Raw genomic sequence first — 16,359 nt, 5'->3', positions numbered from 1 at the left:
GGTTTGGAGACCATCCTCTGTTGTTGTTTTGGAGCCAGATTGGTTTCACTGTAATTGAAATGTATTGCTGATGCTAGCTCCTTTCATAGGCTTTCAGGTGACAACCAAAGTTCCATTTGACCAGTGGAAGATCCTGTATGACAATCATACAAAAATATTTAGGTACAGAATAATCTGCCCCTTCAAGCCCAAAGTATTTTAGATGGACCTTCATTTGCTGCTGCTGCTGCTGCTGCTGCTGCTTCGTTTTATGCATGGCTCACTCCCTTCTCACTTCAGATATGTTTTATAAGTTGACCATTTGGTCTTTGGTCCTCAAAGGTTTAATTACATTGCACCCTTTTTCACAGCATAGAATCCCAGTGTGCATAAGCCCAAATAGGAGAATAAGGTGAAAGAACAAGATTGCAAGCACTAGATCTGCATATATACTCATAAAGTCTTCCTCAATTAGGCAAAAGCCTAAGCCCAAATAGGAGAATAAGGTGAAAGAACAAGATTTCAAACACTAGATCTGCATATATACTTATATAAAGTCTTCCTCATTTAGGCAAAAGCACACCCTGGGGTTGTTGGCTTTGAGTTTGGGCTGTTCTAATGTTCTCACTTCTTCACCTCAGTGATGCCTGTCTGGAATTTTGGAAAGTGCTTCACCATTATTGTGTTAGAGTTTGGGGTTGGCTTAGTTTCCATCCACCTCTTGTGCAGACAGCAAATGAGACCAAGGTGCAGTTGAATGCTGTTGAGCGGAAATAAACAGATCAGCATGCATGGCAGCATTTTGCCTAACCTGTGGGAAGTATGTAGCTCTGTTGGGTGGTGAAAAGAAAAGTGGTGGCTGAAAAAGAGCACCAGGGGTTTTTAAGTCGGGAGGAGAAGGTCTCAAGCAACATCAATCCTCCTTTCAGGTCCCATGTCATCCTATTTGGTTGACACTGAGGAGTCAATATCTGCTGACCACACTCTTTGTTGAGAACACTGGGTATATTTTAGGTGTTGAGATGTGCCAATAGTAAATATTATAGCCAACACAAACCCTAGTTTGACTCCACTTGGAACATAATTCCTCATCTCGAGTAACTGCAACAGTTACATGACATGGGATCACACATGTATAGGAAAAATGTATATTTATTTACACCAAACCAAATTAAAAGTAACATTTATATCAATCACATAGTATCTGATGGATAATACCAAAAACAGTCAAAATAGCCATTATCATAAAAAATAGATTTACAAAATTGTTTTGTGCTTTCTCAAAGTTTGCATATATATTGTATTGTTCCCATCCATTGTTAGTCATTGGTACTAGAAGCTAAGTATACCAGGACCTTTACTGAAATTCTAACTCTTCATCCCCAGTGGAAATGTGTCTTAGTGTAAGTAATGCTTTCAGTTGTTTCAAAGTTGGGCATCTGGTGGCACCTAACCTAAGACCTGCCATTCTCGTAGGATAGGGAATAAATGTTTTTTCCCCTTTTTTGCATTTATTGGCAATCACCATTCTGTTGTCTACTCTGAGTGTCCTTTAGAAAGCTAGGTTCACGTGGCTTTAATCAAAGTGATCCATGTGCTTTTAACAGCTGACCCTCACCCGGACAGAGTGAATACCACCTTAGGCGTATGTTGTACCATCTAATGGGGGGTCAGTCTTCCTTTCCGCTTTGTATTAACTGTGATTGGCAAAATGACTCATAACACTCATGCTCTACTTGTATAATATAGGAAATGACCTACAACTAATAACTAATTAATTTGATTGTATCCCAGATGATTCTCCCATGAATCATTCCTGAGTGGAAAGGAAAAGAAAAAATGATACTAAAAAAGTAACATAACGTTGATCAACCTGACTTGATTAAATTACAGCCAATTGACCCAGTCCATGCTTCTGTAAATCTCCATCAATTACATTCATGTGTTTTGGATCAGAACCTCATAGGTCTTTGGGCAGTAGGTTTTGTAAAGGTGCTCAACTAGTGTATTGCTCCCTGCAACCACAGATCTTCCCTCTGAGTTCATGTAATTCCATAGGTGCAAGGAGTATGAGTCATTAAAGGTTGGGTTGATCTTCCAGACTTCATAATACTTTCTCCAGGAAGTGTACCCAATGGGGTAAAACCGTTGAGGGTTCAGGATTGAAATGTTCTGACACAACCCATCCTCCTTGCCATTGAACAGTGGGAAACTGCACCAATTTTTCAAAATTCTAGTAAATAAAAATGGGCCCTGGTTCCCCCAAAGGTTTCCATTGTATTTTTTGACAAAACTGTTCATGCAATCCCATGCAAAGTCATGTTGGGGAGAAAAACTGAAGATTCCATTACTGGAAAAATTCTGATGCTGTGCAGCCAGAAAATTCTCCATTGGGATACGTCTAATGGAGATGATATCTGTGTCCATATAAATCCCACCAAACTTCCAGATGATTGCAAGTCTGCTGGCATCTGAACTGACGTGGAGCCAGTGCTTTTCTCCTGTGTAGTTAACCTGCATAATGAAGAAACATATGTCAGACTTGAGGTTTTGAAAAGGATCTCATTACACATATTAGCATAAAGTGTTTTTTAATCTAATAGCACAGCTATTTTTCTAAAACTATTAATACGCATTAACATTGACAAATAATCTACTGTCCCTGGATTAAATCCATTGTATGGAAAACAGTTTCTGATATATTCAGAAATACTTTGAAATATTGCCTGTAATAATAAAATTAAATTTTATGTGAATATGTTGGAAATTGAGAAATATAAATAAATGGCCACAGGTTTAATTAAGCGTGTTCATAGAGGAGTACCATGAAACATCCAACCTCACACGCAACAACAAACACCTTCATGATAAATACGAAATTCACCGTCCAGTATACATTTGGAGACTGTGTAGTATTTGCATCCACGGAAACAGTACATAACATAAGACACCTGAATGTGAAACAGACCAATACATCACGTATAAAGATTGTGACAGTAAAGATGGGCCCACATTATCAATTCTTCATGCAACATCCTACATGTAGATGGAATGAATTATAAGTAAGAAATGTAGATGTTTTATTGCATTTTCTACAGAAACACGACGAGGTCGCTTAGCAGACAATAAAATAATCAATGAACAATTGGACAAACTTCAGGGCTACCCATAAATGGACACACACATCACACTTGCCAACCTCCATTCCTGATGTGCACTGTTGATATATCAACCCTGATTACAATATATGAATTTTCACTACCTTTTCCACTCATACCAAAACTCTGGGAAGGTCAACACATTAGAAGGGCTACAATGCTTAATATTACATCTACATCATGTAGTCAGTAATAATACTGATTACTCAAATACCAGGCTTTCAAAAACTAATTACATTTAATTTACTTTGACCAATCATATACCCAGCAGCAGAGTTCAAAGAACATAGGTTCACATATGCTAACATTTTAACAGTTGCAAAAACTCCGAATCAGAATTTGCAATTGCAAAAAACTGCAATATGTATCAATCCCATTTTAGTAGTCGAATGTCCTATAGGAAAAAATTACAACTTATTAGCAAAAATGTTTATCTTAAATGTTTAAATTGAAGCCACATCATCTCAGCTTTGTGAAGGACATGTGAATCAACAGCATCTGACTCGAGAGAGACATCTAGTAACAACTTGAGTTACTGAAGCCTTGTGAAGACCTAAATCAGTTGGACCTGACTCGAGAGGGACATCTAGTAATTACTTGTGGTTACAGCAAATATTCAAAAAGCCAAACAGGCTAATTGGATTTGCAAGTGCTTTTTTCACATGAACTTGCCTACCCATCGCTGCATGTGGTGTAGGAAGCCTACTTCAAGCCTTCTCCAATGGGGTTTACTTTGCCTTTAAAAGATGATGACAAAGAAACCTTTACCCTCAAATTAAATGTTATTTAATGTACATCATGGTGGTGAAAGACAAGGCCCTTAATTACTTCTATTATCATAAGCCCAAGTGACTGATTACAACTGCATAAGCAGTAAGTGAACAAGAAAGGAAACAGTGTGTGGGATGTTTTTGCCTTGTGTTTCCGGTTTGCCCACTAGAGACACAACTAATAGCCAGGAGATAAGTAACTCTTTCTTACAACTCCTCGTGTTGCTATTTTAAACCTCCTGTTTCTTTCTACCCTTCCTTTTAACCATCTAAACCTAAATCTATCTTTTGTTGACCCTGGAGGTATCATATTATTCCACTCTCCGCAAGCATTTTCTCCTCATCTGCCCCTTAGAGTGGCTCTTCCCTCAGAGATTATTGCACTGCTTTCTCCCATTAATTAGATTGCATTCTATTCTCTACCTTTTTCACCAATTCACTACAGATGCTGTTCATCTGAGATATTTCGGGGTTTCCACACATCACCCACGTCATCACTGGTTTCTCCGTTTGGTTCAGGGAGTCAGATTGTGTAAAATAGTGCTCAGCAGAGGCGGGGCTTTAGATTTTTTTTTTGTGTGACACCCCCTAAATAAATGTATTTTTGGCTTGGGAGTTGGAGTTCGGTGTGTGGGTCGTGAGACAGGTCTGCTATTTATGTGTTGATTTTCCTATGTGCCAAGAATAAAAGTGACTTTGATGTAAACGGGAAAGAGAGACAGAGACACCTTACGAGTGGCTGAATTTCAGAATGCAAAACCAGATAATCTGCTTGATGCCACTGTGTGATCCTATGCACGTATTTTATTTCATAAAACCTTCTTTTTCTTTATCATCACATATGAGCTTTCTTTGAAAATTCCTTGAGTTCAGCATGTATGTTGTTCAAGCATTTCTTAAGTGTTGCTCCATCTATAATTACAATCTAGGCCATGTTTAGATATTTTACATGACTACTGACCTACCTCTTAGTTGACCTATGGCATTATCATTAGGGGCCGAGCCAAAGACATTTGTAAAAACTTTTAATGTCTTTCTATTAAATAATATAATCCAAGTTACTCAGGTGAAACGCTTCCGCATGTTAACCCCTTCGCTGCTAGGCCTTTCCCCCCTGTGCTAAGTCTTTGTTTGGCTATTAGGGGTAGTTCACGCTTAGGCCCCTGTAACTTTTTGACCACATAAGGTATCCACGCCAAATTTGCGTCCGTTTTTTCCAACATTATGGAAATTCTAAAGGTACACAGGGTTTGTAGATTCCCCTGGAGGGGACCCAGAAATTAGCCAAAATACAGGTAGATTTGAGTTTTGGGGGGACAAATGGGAAAAAAGGGCTACAGATGAAAGCGTTTGGTTTTTCCCTGCAAATGGTATCAAAAAAGGTGTATGGTGGTGCTGAAATCACCATCTTCTCAGCTTTCAGGGACAAGCAGACTTTTGTCAGAAAACCAAAATATTTTACACAGTTTTGCCATATTTCTGGGACATAGCCTATTTTTGCTATTTTTTGTGCTTTCAACCTCTTTCCAGTTAATGGTAGAAATGGGTGTGAAAGTAATAATGGATCCTGGAAAGCTATACAATTTAGAAAAGTAGACACTATTCTGAAATCAGCAAGCAGTCATTTGTGTAGCTCCTTCAAGGTTTCTTCATAGAAACTAAGGGCCAAATGTAAGTAGCCTAATACCGGGCGGTAACGCCTGAAATGACCAAATTTCGTCCGTTTCCGACCGGTATTAGACTTTTCAGATGTAGGTGGCATGATTGTAGGATTCGGTATTTTACCAAATCTGTAACTTAAGGAATCGGTAAATTACTGAACTCTTAACATACCGATTTGGTAAATTACCGAATCCGTAATGTAGGGAGCACTCAAAAGAGTGCTTTTTCCATTTTAAGATTCGTTATTTACCACCAACTACAAGTTGGTGGTAAATATCAAAAACCCTAAAAGAAGCAATTTTTTGCAATTTAAAACAACGACACGTGGCAGACAGACATGCCCTTAGGGCATGTATGTGTGCCACTTGTGCACCCATGCACTATTGAGGGGTGCAACAGGGTGTCAAAGTGACACCCTGCCACCCTTCAATGTGTTCCCCCTTTTACCAAATCGGTATTTACCGATACAGTGATTCCCATTCATTCCTATGGGCCGGGAGGCTCATAGGGTTGAATGGGAAATCGGTAAAATTTACCGAATGAAGGGGGGCGCTAGAGGGCGCACTGCAGAATGGCCACACTGCCGTGAGGCTCCTGCTGCCCGGAGCTATTATCCGTTTATTGATCCTGCTGACCATCACTGCGCCCTGATCTGACCCCAGAGTTCGGCTGGTATATCGATTGACCACCCACGGTCCAACTCCTGCGCCATTCGGAGCTTGCTAGCCGAAGATACGAGGGCTCCAAGTTTCCCCGACTCGCGCTCTGGATGTCGGATGCTCCATAGCCCGGCGTTACCTTCTACGCTAGCCCGAGGCTTCGCACGTGGGGTGGAGGCCCGGGTCCCCCTCCCTCCTCCGGACCTGATAGCCGACTGGGCGCGTTGCGGAGCGCTCCCCTGCAACGGGACTGGATGACGGTCTTCACCTCTAACTGTCCTGGAGCTGTTGCCTTGCGAAGACGCCGCGGATTGTCGTTTGGGCGCTTAGGGAGCGAGCCCTTGGCCTGAGGGGAACGGCGGCCATTGTTTCGTTGGGAGTGGCGGGGTGTCCATGCCTGCTCGTGCCCCCGACTGTGGTGAGTGGTCGCGTGTTGTGCACAGCTCACGGCCTGGTCCTTATTGACTTGTGTGCCCCATCGAACTGGTAGCGTTTTATCATGGGGAAGCCGGACACTAAGCAGTCCAAATTATCCTTCGACTCGGGGGTGGCCAGGAGGGGTACGCGCCTGTTGCAGGAGGCTGGGGCCTCGCGGTCTCCCCGCCCGCCTGTCGCTGATACTGGGCCGCAGCTACAAGCCCCGGACTTTCAGCAGATGATGCAGGAGATGAGGCAAGGGTTTGCCACGATAGTGGACAAAGTGGACAAACTGTCGTCGCGCATGGATGCGGTGGTGCAGAAGCTAGATGTGCACGAGGAACGCCTAACATCGGCGGAACAGCGCATCTCGGACCACGACGATACTGCTGCCACCCATACCACACAGTTGGCGAGGATTGACAATATATTGCGGGTGATTGCCGCTAAGAATGAGGAGTTGGAGGCGAGGAGTAGGCACAACAACGTATGGATAGTAGGTGTGCCGGAGTCGACAAATGTTGGAAAAATGGAGACCTATGTGGAGAGACTCCTGGTGGGTGCCATTGGTACGGAGGCCTTCTCCTCGCAGTTTATCGTCGAGAGGGCGCACCTTTCACTGGGGCCTCGGCCGGCCTCTGGGGCTGCGCCGCGCCCTATTATTGCACGACTTTTAAATTACCGCGACCGGGACGCTGCCCTCCAGGCTGCCCGCACTAATCGTGCCCTCTCCTTTGAGGGGGTGTCCTTCACCGTGTACCCTGATTTCACGCCGATGGAGCAGGACCAACGTCGTAAGTTCCTAGGGGTGAAGAAGAAACTTCGAGAACTTCAAGTGGACTATGCTTTGCTTTATCCTGCTAAGCTGAGGGTGACTCATCAGGCAAAGCAGCACTTTTTCACTAACCCACAGCATGCTGAGGACTTTGTGAAGCGTCTCAAGCGTGAACGAGCTGCTGCGGACCGGAGAGGTGACCGGGACCCCGAAGGAGACCATTCGGCGGCAGAGGAGGAGGTCGCCTGAATGGGGTGATCTTGCATTCATGAGACGTTGATGGTGCCTGCCTTGCGTGCCCACGCGCTTGACTGTTTCGGTGGCCTCGGTGCTACCTTGCCTTGTACTGTGGGGAATAATCGTGGCTGATTGCTGATTTCTGTTTGAGTAACGGTTCTTGGGGTCGGTATGGGACCGATGGTTGGCGACTTTTTTTTTGCGCTCTGGGCACCCACCCCCCCGCGCTGCGCCTGGGCCGTGTGTGACTCGTTGGCCCGGACACTGGCGTGGTGTATGGGAGTGGTGCTGTGCACCTCTAGTAGGTACCCCATAGGGTGTTCCCCACTATTACCTTTGGTTGGGTTTCTAGTCCTTTGTTGGTTGACTGGATGGGTGTTTGGGACTGGAGGGGGGTTGGGGTATGAGTGTCCTGATAGTTGGGGATTCATCAGGTGGGAGGTGGGGGAGGGGACAATGTGGGTGACACGTGCTCGGCCCGGTCCTTGGGACTATTGTGCTGTTTGCTCCTGCTGTGTGTTTGCGCAAATACGGATACGCTTCCGCTGCACAGGCTGGTCCTTTAACATGTTGGACGGTATTGATCCTGGGATCTGTGCCTTCGCGCTCCTTAGACCTGAGCGTCATGGCCGCTATATCCGTCGGCTGGATGGGAGTGAGCGCGCTACATGGGGGATGCGTGTGCGTGTTGAGGGCCGAGTGAGCTGTGTATGCTGCGCGTTGTGTGTTGTATTCCTTGCGTGCCTGTTGCACGGATGGGGCTGTCTGGGGATGGGAGGTGGGGTTCTGGTTGATTGGTTTGGAGATGGCTGGGAGGTCTGTGGAGTGTGTGTAGTTGGGCGATTGTGGTTTGGGCTGGTGACGTGCTGCTGGCTGGCGTTGGGAGTCGGGCACACTGCCCCTTATCACTGGGTCCTATGGTGCCCCGACCATGGCTAATGTCGACTGACACTATAGACAAGATATCAATATTGTCCTGGAATGTACGGGGTCTTAATGATGCCAGGAAATGTCGAAATGTGATACAGTATTTGGATAGGCATGCTATTCATGTGGCCCTCCTGCAGGAGACGCATCTGCGGCCTGGGCCTGCCCCTAGGTTTGGTGGGCGGTGGGCTGCGGTTAGGGTGTTTACATCGTACTCCTCGTATGCTCGCGGGGCTGTTATTCTTGTTAAACGATCGCTCGCCTTTCAAGAACTGGGATCTGTGGAGGACCCTGAGGGGCGCTATGTGCAGTTATGGGGGCGGCTTGGGCAGGTCACTGTGCTGTTTGTCAATTGCTATGCTCCTAATATTGATACTCCGGCCTTCTTCCTTACCCTGTGGGGCCATGTGCTTGCTGTCGATGCCTCTCACATTGTGTGGGGGGGGATTTCAATTTTGCATTTCAAGCTCAGGTGGATAGGTCGGACGGATCCCCTCAGTACAATGTGCAAGCTAGGGATGTTTTGCGGGGTATTGTGGAGGAGGCTGGACTGATTGACAGCTGGAGGTATTCTCACCCTGCTTCTAGGGAGGGCACTCATTACACTGCGCATGCATGCTCCTGGGTGAGGCTGGACTATGTCTTTCTCTCCAGGGGGCTGGTAGCTGGTCTGCGGGAGGCGGTACATCTAGCTCATACATACTCGGATCACTGCCCGGTGAAGGTTGTGCTCTCTGTGCCCGGGCTGCACAGGCCGCGCCCACCTTGGCGCCTTTTTCCGACTGCCTTGCTTGACCCTGTGTTTAAAGCGGAGCTTGGCGAGGAGGTGGAAGCGTTCTTCCCGAGGAACAAAGGCTCTGTTGATAGTGTTGAGGTTATATGGGAGGCTTTCAAGGTTACGATCCGGGGTGTCACTATATCCAAAAGCTGTGGGATGCTTAAATTGATTGTTCGAACTCTCGAGGGCTTGGAGGGGGATTTACGCAACTTGGAACACAGATTGCAGGCTGGCTCTGATCCCGATCTATTGGGCCAGATCTGCACCAAGCTCTCCGAGTATGAGGAAGAGGCTGCCAGGGAGGCTAAACATAGGGGGAAGTACTGGACGGCGAGAAGGTACTGTGAGGGGGAGAGGCCGGGGAAGGTCCTTGCTGCGCTTACTAGACATCAACGGTATGGTTCGGACGTACTAGAATTGGTTTTGCCGGATGGCACTCGCTGTCGGGACACTGCGGAGATTCAGCGCACTTTTATTCACCATTACACCCAACTGTACACGACTCAGCAATCAGGGGAGACACGATACGGCGGATTCCTGGATGATTTGGCTCTCTGTTGGTTGTTGGACGATCATCGGGCGTTCTTGGGTAGACCTCTAGAGGTGGAAGAGATCAGGAATGCCATCATGTCTCTGAATAACGGGAAGGCCACAGGCTTGGATGGCCTTCCTGCTGAATTCTATAAATGTTATGTGGACATTATGGCCCCCGTTCTCCGTGAGGTTTTTGTGGAATCCCTGGAGGAGGGACGACTGCCGTTCTCCATGAGAGAGGTCGCTATTACATCGTTGCTCAAGCCGGGTAAGGATCCCCTGGACGTGGGTTCCTATAGGCCCCTCTCATTACTTAATTGTGATGTCAAAATACTCGCAAAGGTTTTGGCGGTGAGATTGTCTGAGCTCATGCCTGTTATTGTCTTGCCTGATCAATCGGGGTTTGTGCCTGGTCGCGCTACTTCCCACAATCTTCGGACTTTGTTTTCCCTTATCCCGACCATTGCTCCCGAGCTCCCGGTCGCCGCCATCTTCCTCGAAGCCACTAAGGCGTTTGATTCAGTGGAGTGGGGTTACCTTATTGATGTCCTGTGCCGGATGGGGTTTCCTCGGATCTTTATCTCTTGGGTCAAGCTCTTATATACCGACCCGGTGGCGAGAGTGGTGGTGAATGGTGTGCTCTCCCCCCCATTTCCTCTTACTAGAGGAACCCGGCAGGGGTGTCCCCTTTCGCCCCTCCTGTTTGCCATTGCCATAGAGCCCTTAGCCTGCAGGATTCGCCAGCAACACCAGCAGAGCGCTTTCAATTGTTTTCAACGTCAGGTCGGGATCTCTTTATACGCGGATGATGTCACGCTCTATGTGAAGGATCCTCAGAACAACCTTAATGGGCTATTGCGTGAGTTGGTCGCTTTCGGGGGTGTCTCCGGGATACACATCAACTGGCAGAAATCCCAACTCTTCCCGCTTACTGCGGCGGTTCGTAGGTTTCCTCTTGATTTATCTTTGGAGTGGTGCGATTCAGAGCTGCGGTACCTCGGCATTGTTGTGTCATTGGACAGGGAGGAGACTGTCAGGCTTAATTATGGCGTAGCGATTACCAAGCTGGCGGATGACGTCACTAGATGGATGTCGTTGCCTCTTTCCATGGCTGGTCGGGCGTCCCTCATCAAAATGGTGGTCCTGCCCCGGTTTCTATACCTGTTTCAAAATATTCCGTATCACCCTGGGGCTTACTTTTTTCGCAGGCTTTGTTCTGAGCTCATTCGTTTGTTTTGGGGGGGCAAACAGCCACGGGTGGCCTGGGCTACCCTTACGTTGCCCTATTCTGATGGAGGCTTTGATGTCCCTGATTTTGAGCTTTACTACCTTAGCGCCCAAACGCATTATGCTTACCATTGGATGCGCCCCACGCCGTTTATGCCCCAAGTTGCGGCTGAACATTGGGTTGCCCATCCGCTCCCACTGGAGGGGTTGGTACTGGGCAATGTGTCTGATGTGGACACGCATCAAACGACGGTGACATGCACAGTAGACGCTTGGAAACGGGTGGCGCGTTTGTTGGGCGTTTCCTTTCTCTACTCGCCGGCACTGCCTCTATCCTATCATCCTGATTTGTCTCTGTTGCAGGAAACGGGGTTTCAGCATCTTTGTAAGCGGCTTGGAATCCTTACGTGGGGTGGCGTTTTTCATGAGGGTGCCATTCGTACCCAGGCTCAGTTTTTTGGTACTGCCGCCTGTTCCCCTTTGGAGCTGTTTTATTATGTGCATCTGAGACAGGGCTTACGTGCCTTGTTGCCGGATTTCCCTTCGGAACCGGAGGCGACCCTCCCTCTTCACGTGCTCCTGGTCTCAGACGGTCGTCATCTAGTTTCGAAGTTGTATGGTGCCATTCGACAGCAACGCTCTGTCCCGACCAGTCGGGTACGGGAGCAGTGGGTTGCTGAGTTGGGCGTCCCTATTACCGACGAGCAATGGACGTACTGCTGTGGTCTTACTGCCAATGTCTCCTCCAGTTGCCGTCTGAAAATCATACATTACAAATTCGTCCAGAGGTTTTATTACACCCCGGCGAGGAAGCTTCGGTTTCATTTAGCGGATGATGACAGATGTGCTAGGTGCCGAGCAGAGGGTGCCGACTTTCTGCATTTGGCGTGGGAATGTGCAGGGGTTCTGGAGTATTGGGCTCAGATTCATGCGGCCCTTCAGATTATGACAGAGGATGGAGTGACGTTCGACCCCTTAGTGATGCTACTGGGTTATTCCAGGGACGTGCCTGCCCCCCACCGTAGATTTGCTGACGTGGCCTTGTTGTTGGCCAAGCGTAGAGTGGCCTGTTGTTGGGGTCGTGGCAGGGTGCCGCGATTCAAGGATTGGTTGAATGATCTCATTTATTGTCAGGACCAATATAATGTCTACTCGGAGCTGATGCCCGTGAGGTGTAGGCCCAAGGATTTTTGGAGCCCGCTAAAGGTGTATCTCCTCACTAGAGCTGTGCAGGACTCTGAATCTGAAAGTGAGGACCGGGTTGGAGTTGGTTAACACCGGCGTAGTGACTGAGATATGGTATTGCATTTGCTGGTCCTCTGGCGTTGGGTGGGGGGTGGATTATCGCCTTCTCCTGCTGAGTTGAGGGGGTTGTACTCCCCTCTGTGGCACTCCTGTGACAGTGATGGTGATCCACTGCCTGCATGCTTTCTGTTGACGGACAAGGGGGGGCCTGTATGGACTATATCGTGCGTGGAGGGTGCTGGTATTAGCTGACACGGAGGGACTCTCCCTTTCATTTGTATTTTTGCACTGACAGCTCCTGCCCATGCCATTGTATGCCCACCTATTAGTATGTATTATGTGATGCCCATTTGTGAATGATATATGCCTTTATCCGTTACTAACTGCACTGATTTATATGTTAACCTGTATTCCGGACTCATTGATTGACTCGCTTTGTTGTACTGGCCATATACGACTGTATGTATCATGATTGCACTGCCTTTTCTCTGGCTTATCTCCAAATAAAGGTTTTAAAAAAATAAATAAATTTACAGAATGAATAACTACATCCCATTTACCGAATCTAAAATAACAAATCGGTAAAATTCTGTATTTTAGAATCGGTAAATCTGGATTACCTACATCTGGCCCTTACTGTTGAATATAGGAAGCATTGAAAATTAGTTGAAAAAAACAGCCGTTTGTGTCAACGTTTTCACCTGTAACTTCTTTTAATTATGACAACTGCTTGAAAGCAATATACCGTTACATCCGCTGGACCTCTCTGGTTCTGGGGATATATAGGACTTGTAGGTTCACCAAGAACCCGACAAACCCAGAGCCAATAAGTGAGCAGCACCTTGCAATGGTTTTTTATTATGTACCTGGTATATAGCAATTATTCTGGGAAAATGTATACATGGAAAAATCGGTATGAAAGATACCTATGTATTTCTGAAATGGGAACAAAATATAGATTTAGAAACAGTAGACATTTGCAAATTTCCGAAATTGGGAATACCTATACTAGCATGAAAATTATAGGTAATTTTCCAAAATGACATGTGTTTTACACATTGGCCTCGATTCCGATCCGGTAAAATCCCCGTCCGTACGATTCGTATCCGGAGCCGTTTCCGTACGACTCGTACACACACCGTACGACTCGGCGAGTACGATCCAGACCGGGTGATCAGGACGCTATTCGTAAGGTCCACGTCGGGTAAGGGCGATTCGTACGGAAAAGCGCACAATAACATACACACCGTACGGCGCGTACCCCCCCATGATCGCAGGGGTACTCCACGTACCCCTGCGATCATGGGGGGTACGTGCCGTACACCCAGCGTACATGGGGTACGCACTGTACACCCACTGTACATGGGGTACGGTGCGTACCCCATGTACGCTGGGTGTACGGCACGTACCCCCCATGATCGCAGGGGTACGTGGCGTACCCCTGCGATCATGGGGGGTACGTGCCGTACCCGGGGGGGTGTTCGTACCTGTTTCAGTGCGAACTCTACGTTTACGGCTGTTTTCGGCTCGCGTAAAAAAAGGGTCGTACGGTGCATACCCGACACGGATCGTACTTGCTGGGTCATAAAAACCAGCCACGAACCGTAGTGATGTAGCGTACAGCGGGTTCCGAGTGAGACCCGTATGGATATTTGAGTCGTACGGAGTCCTGTACGACTCGTACGGAGTACGGCTCCTGGTACGGATCGTACTTCGTCGTACGTACGGGACGTTTACGGGTACGATTCGTACGGGGAAAAAATGCTCCGTACGACGATTCGGAGCGCATTTTACCGGATCGGAATCGAGCCCCTTGTCTTTCATTTGGATGGCAGAAATGCATTGAAAGTCAATAGGTAATTACAGTTGGTCTACAATTCTGAGTTACTCCAAGTCTCTTGATAAAAATGGTACCTCATTTGTGTGGGTAGGCCTAGTGCCCATGACAGGAAACGGCCCATAATGCAACGTGGACACACCACATTTTCACAGTGAAAAATGACCCTTTCTTTGCAAAGTGTCTAGCTGTAGTTTTTTAACCCTAGCTCTTCCGGCACCTAGGGAAACCTAGCACACCTACACATTTTTGAAATCTAGACATCCAGGGGAATCCAGGATCGGGTGACTTGACTGGCTCTCACCAGGTTCTGTTACCCAGAATCCCTTGCAAACCTAACAATTGGTCAAACAAAACACATTTTCCTCACATTTCTGTGGTGGAAAGTTCTGGAATCTGCGTGGATCCACAAAATTCTACCCACCCCGCATTCCCCAAAGTCTTCTGAGAAAAATTGTACCTAAATTGTGTGGTAGGCCTGGTGCCCGCATCAGGAAACAGCCCAAAACGCAACGTGGCCCCGCCACATTTTCGCAGTGAAAAATTACCCTTTTTTTGCAAAGTGCCTAGCCATAGTTTTTTAACCCTAGCTCTGCCGGCACCTAGGGAAACCTAACAAACCTATACATTTTTTTAAAACTAGACACAAAGGGAATCCAGGATGAGGTGACTTGACTGGCTCTCACCAGGTTCTGTTGCCCAGAATCCCTTGCAAACCTAAACCATTATTTAAAAAAATGCATTTTCCTCACATTTCTGTGGTGGAAAGTTCTGGAATCTGTGTGGATCAACGAAATTCCACCCCCCCCCCACGTTCCCCAAAGTCCTCAGAGAAAAATGTTACCTCACTTGTGTGGGTAAGCCTAGTGCCCGCAACAGGAAATGGCCCAAAACACAACGTGGACACACCACATTTTCATAGTGAAAAATGACCCCTTTTTTGCAACGTGCCTAGCTGTAGATTTTTAACCCTAGCTCTGCTGGAACCTAGGGAAACCGAGCAAACCTATACATTTTTGAAAACTAAACACCCAGGGGAATCCAGGATTGGGTGATTTTACTGACTCTCACCAGGTTCTGTTACCCAGAATCCCTTGCAAACCTAAAAAAGTGTCACCAAAAACATTTTCCTCACATTTCTGTGGTGGAAAGTTCTGGAATCTGTGTGGATCCACACAATTCTACCCACCCTGAATTCCCCAAAGTGTTTTGAGAAAAATGGTACCTTACTTGCGTGGGTGGGTCAAGTACCCTTGACAGGCAAGGGCCCAAAACCTACTGAGGCAACATCAAAATTACCTATCACAAACCAGCCTGGTTTTGCAAGTGGGGTCCCATGAGTTTTTGGCCTGGGGCTCGGCTGACATCTAGGGAAACCTACCCAACCCACAGATTTCTAGAATCTAGACACCCAGGGGAGTCCAGCGAGGTATGTCTTGCATGGGTCCCCCAACATGCCCCTACCCTAAGTCCCCTTGTCGCCGAATTAGCACTAACCCCTGCGAATTTCACAGTTCTTGGGGACCTTAATATTCATCTACATAACCCCCTTGACCATCAGGCAATAGACCTTCTATCTAATCTATCAGCTTTTCAAATTGTACAGAAGGGCTTTGTCCCTACACACAACAAGGGTCATGTCCTTGAAGCTGTGCTTAGTAATGATCCATAGTCTCCCCTGATGCGGAGAGCTCTGTTCCACTGCTGGAAAGGAAATGGTCCAATCTTTCCGTCAGTCAGTGGTCCACATCGCTAACTGCCACTACCCCCACTTTTGACCCAGACCCTGAAAAGGCCAACAGCAATTTCAATTCCTGGATATGTCAATCTTTAGACTCACTATTTCCAATGAAACTTTCATATAAGAAATCGAAACAAAGATTGGCACCATGGTTTTCTCCTAAATTAGGAGACCTCAAACAAACTTGTAGGAAACTAGAAAGGAGCTGGCGACAGAACCCAGAAGTTGGTAGGAAAAATATCTATAGAGAGGCAATTAGAAACTACGAGGCCGAAATCAAAACTGCGCAATCCATATTTTATGAGGGTAGGATTAGTGCGGCTGTGAACTCACCCAAGGAGATCTTCTGGATTGCCAAATCCCTCATTAGTATCCCACAAAAAACCCCCAACCCAAAAGATGCCCAAGCTCGC

At 46.9% G+C, this 16,359-nt stretch overlaps 1 protein-coding gene across 1 annotated transcript in view; it reads right to left on the bottom strand.

Moving 5' to 3' along the window:
- Positions 1-1,229: 1,229 nt before the first annotated feature.
- LOC147683514 (alpha-1,4-N-acetylglucosaminyltransferase-like) overlaps positions 1,230-16,359 on the bottom strand; it is a 277,993-nt gene continuing 262,863 nt past the window's right edge. The window contains exon 3 of the mRNA XM_086944868.1: positions 1,230-2,493. Coding sequence (XP_086800994.1) covers positions 1,918-2,493 — 576 coding nt within the window. The 3' untranslated portion in view covers positions 1,230-1,917. The remainder of the gene's footprint in view (positions 2,494-16,359) is intronic.

This window comes from Lissotriton vulgaris, chromosome 11 (genome assembly GCF_964263255.1).
Source record: "Lissotriton vulgaris chromosome 11, aLisVul1.2, whole genome shotgun sequence".
NCBI lineage: Eukaryota > Metazoa > Chordata > Amphibia > Caudata > Salamandridae > Lissotriton > Lissotriton vulgaris.
Note: the sequence above shows the minus strand (reverse complement) of the source record. Positions and strands in the feature narration are given on the sequence as shown.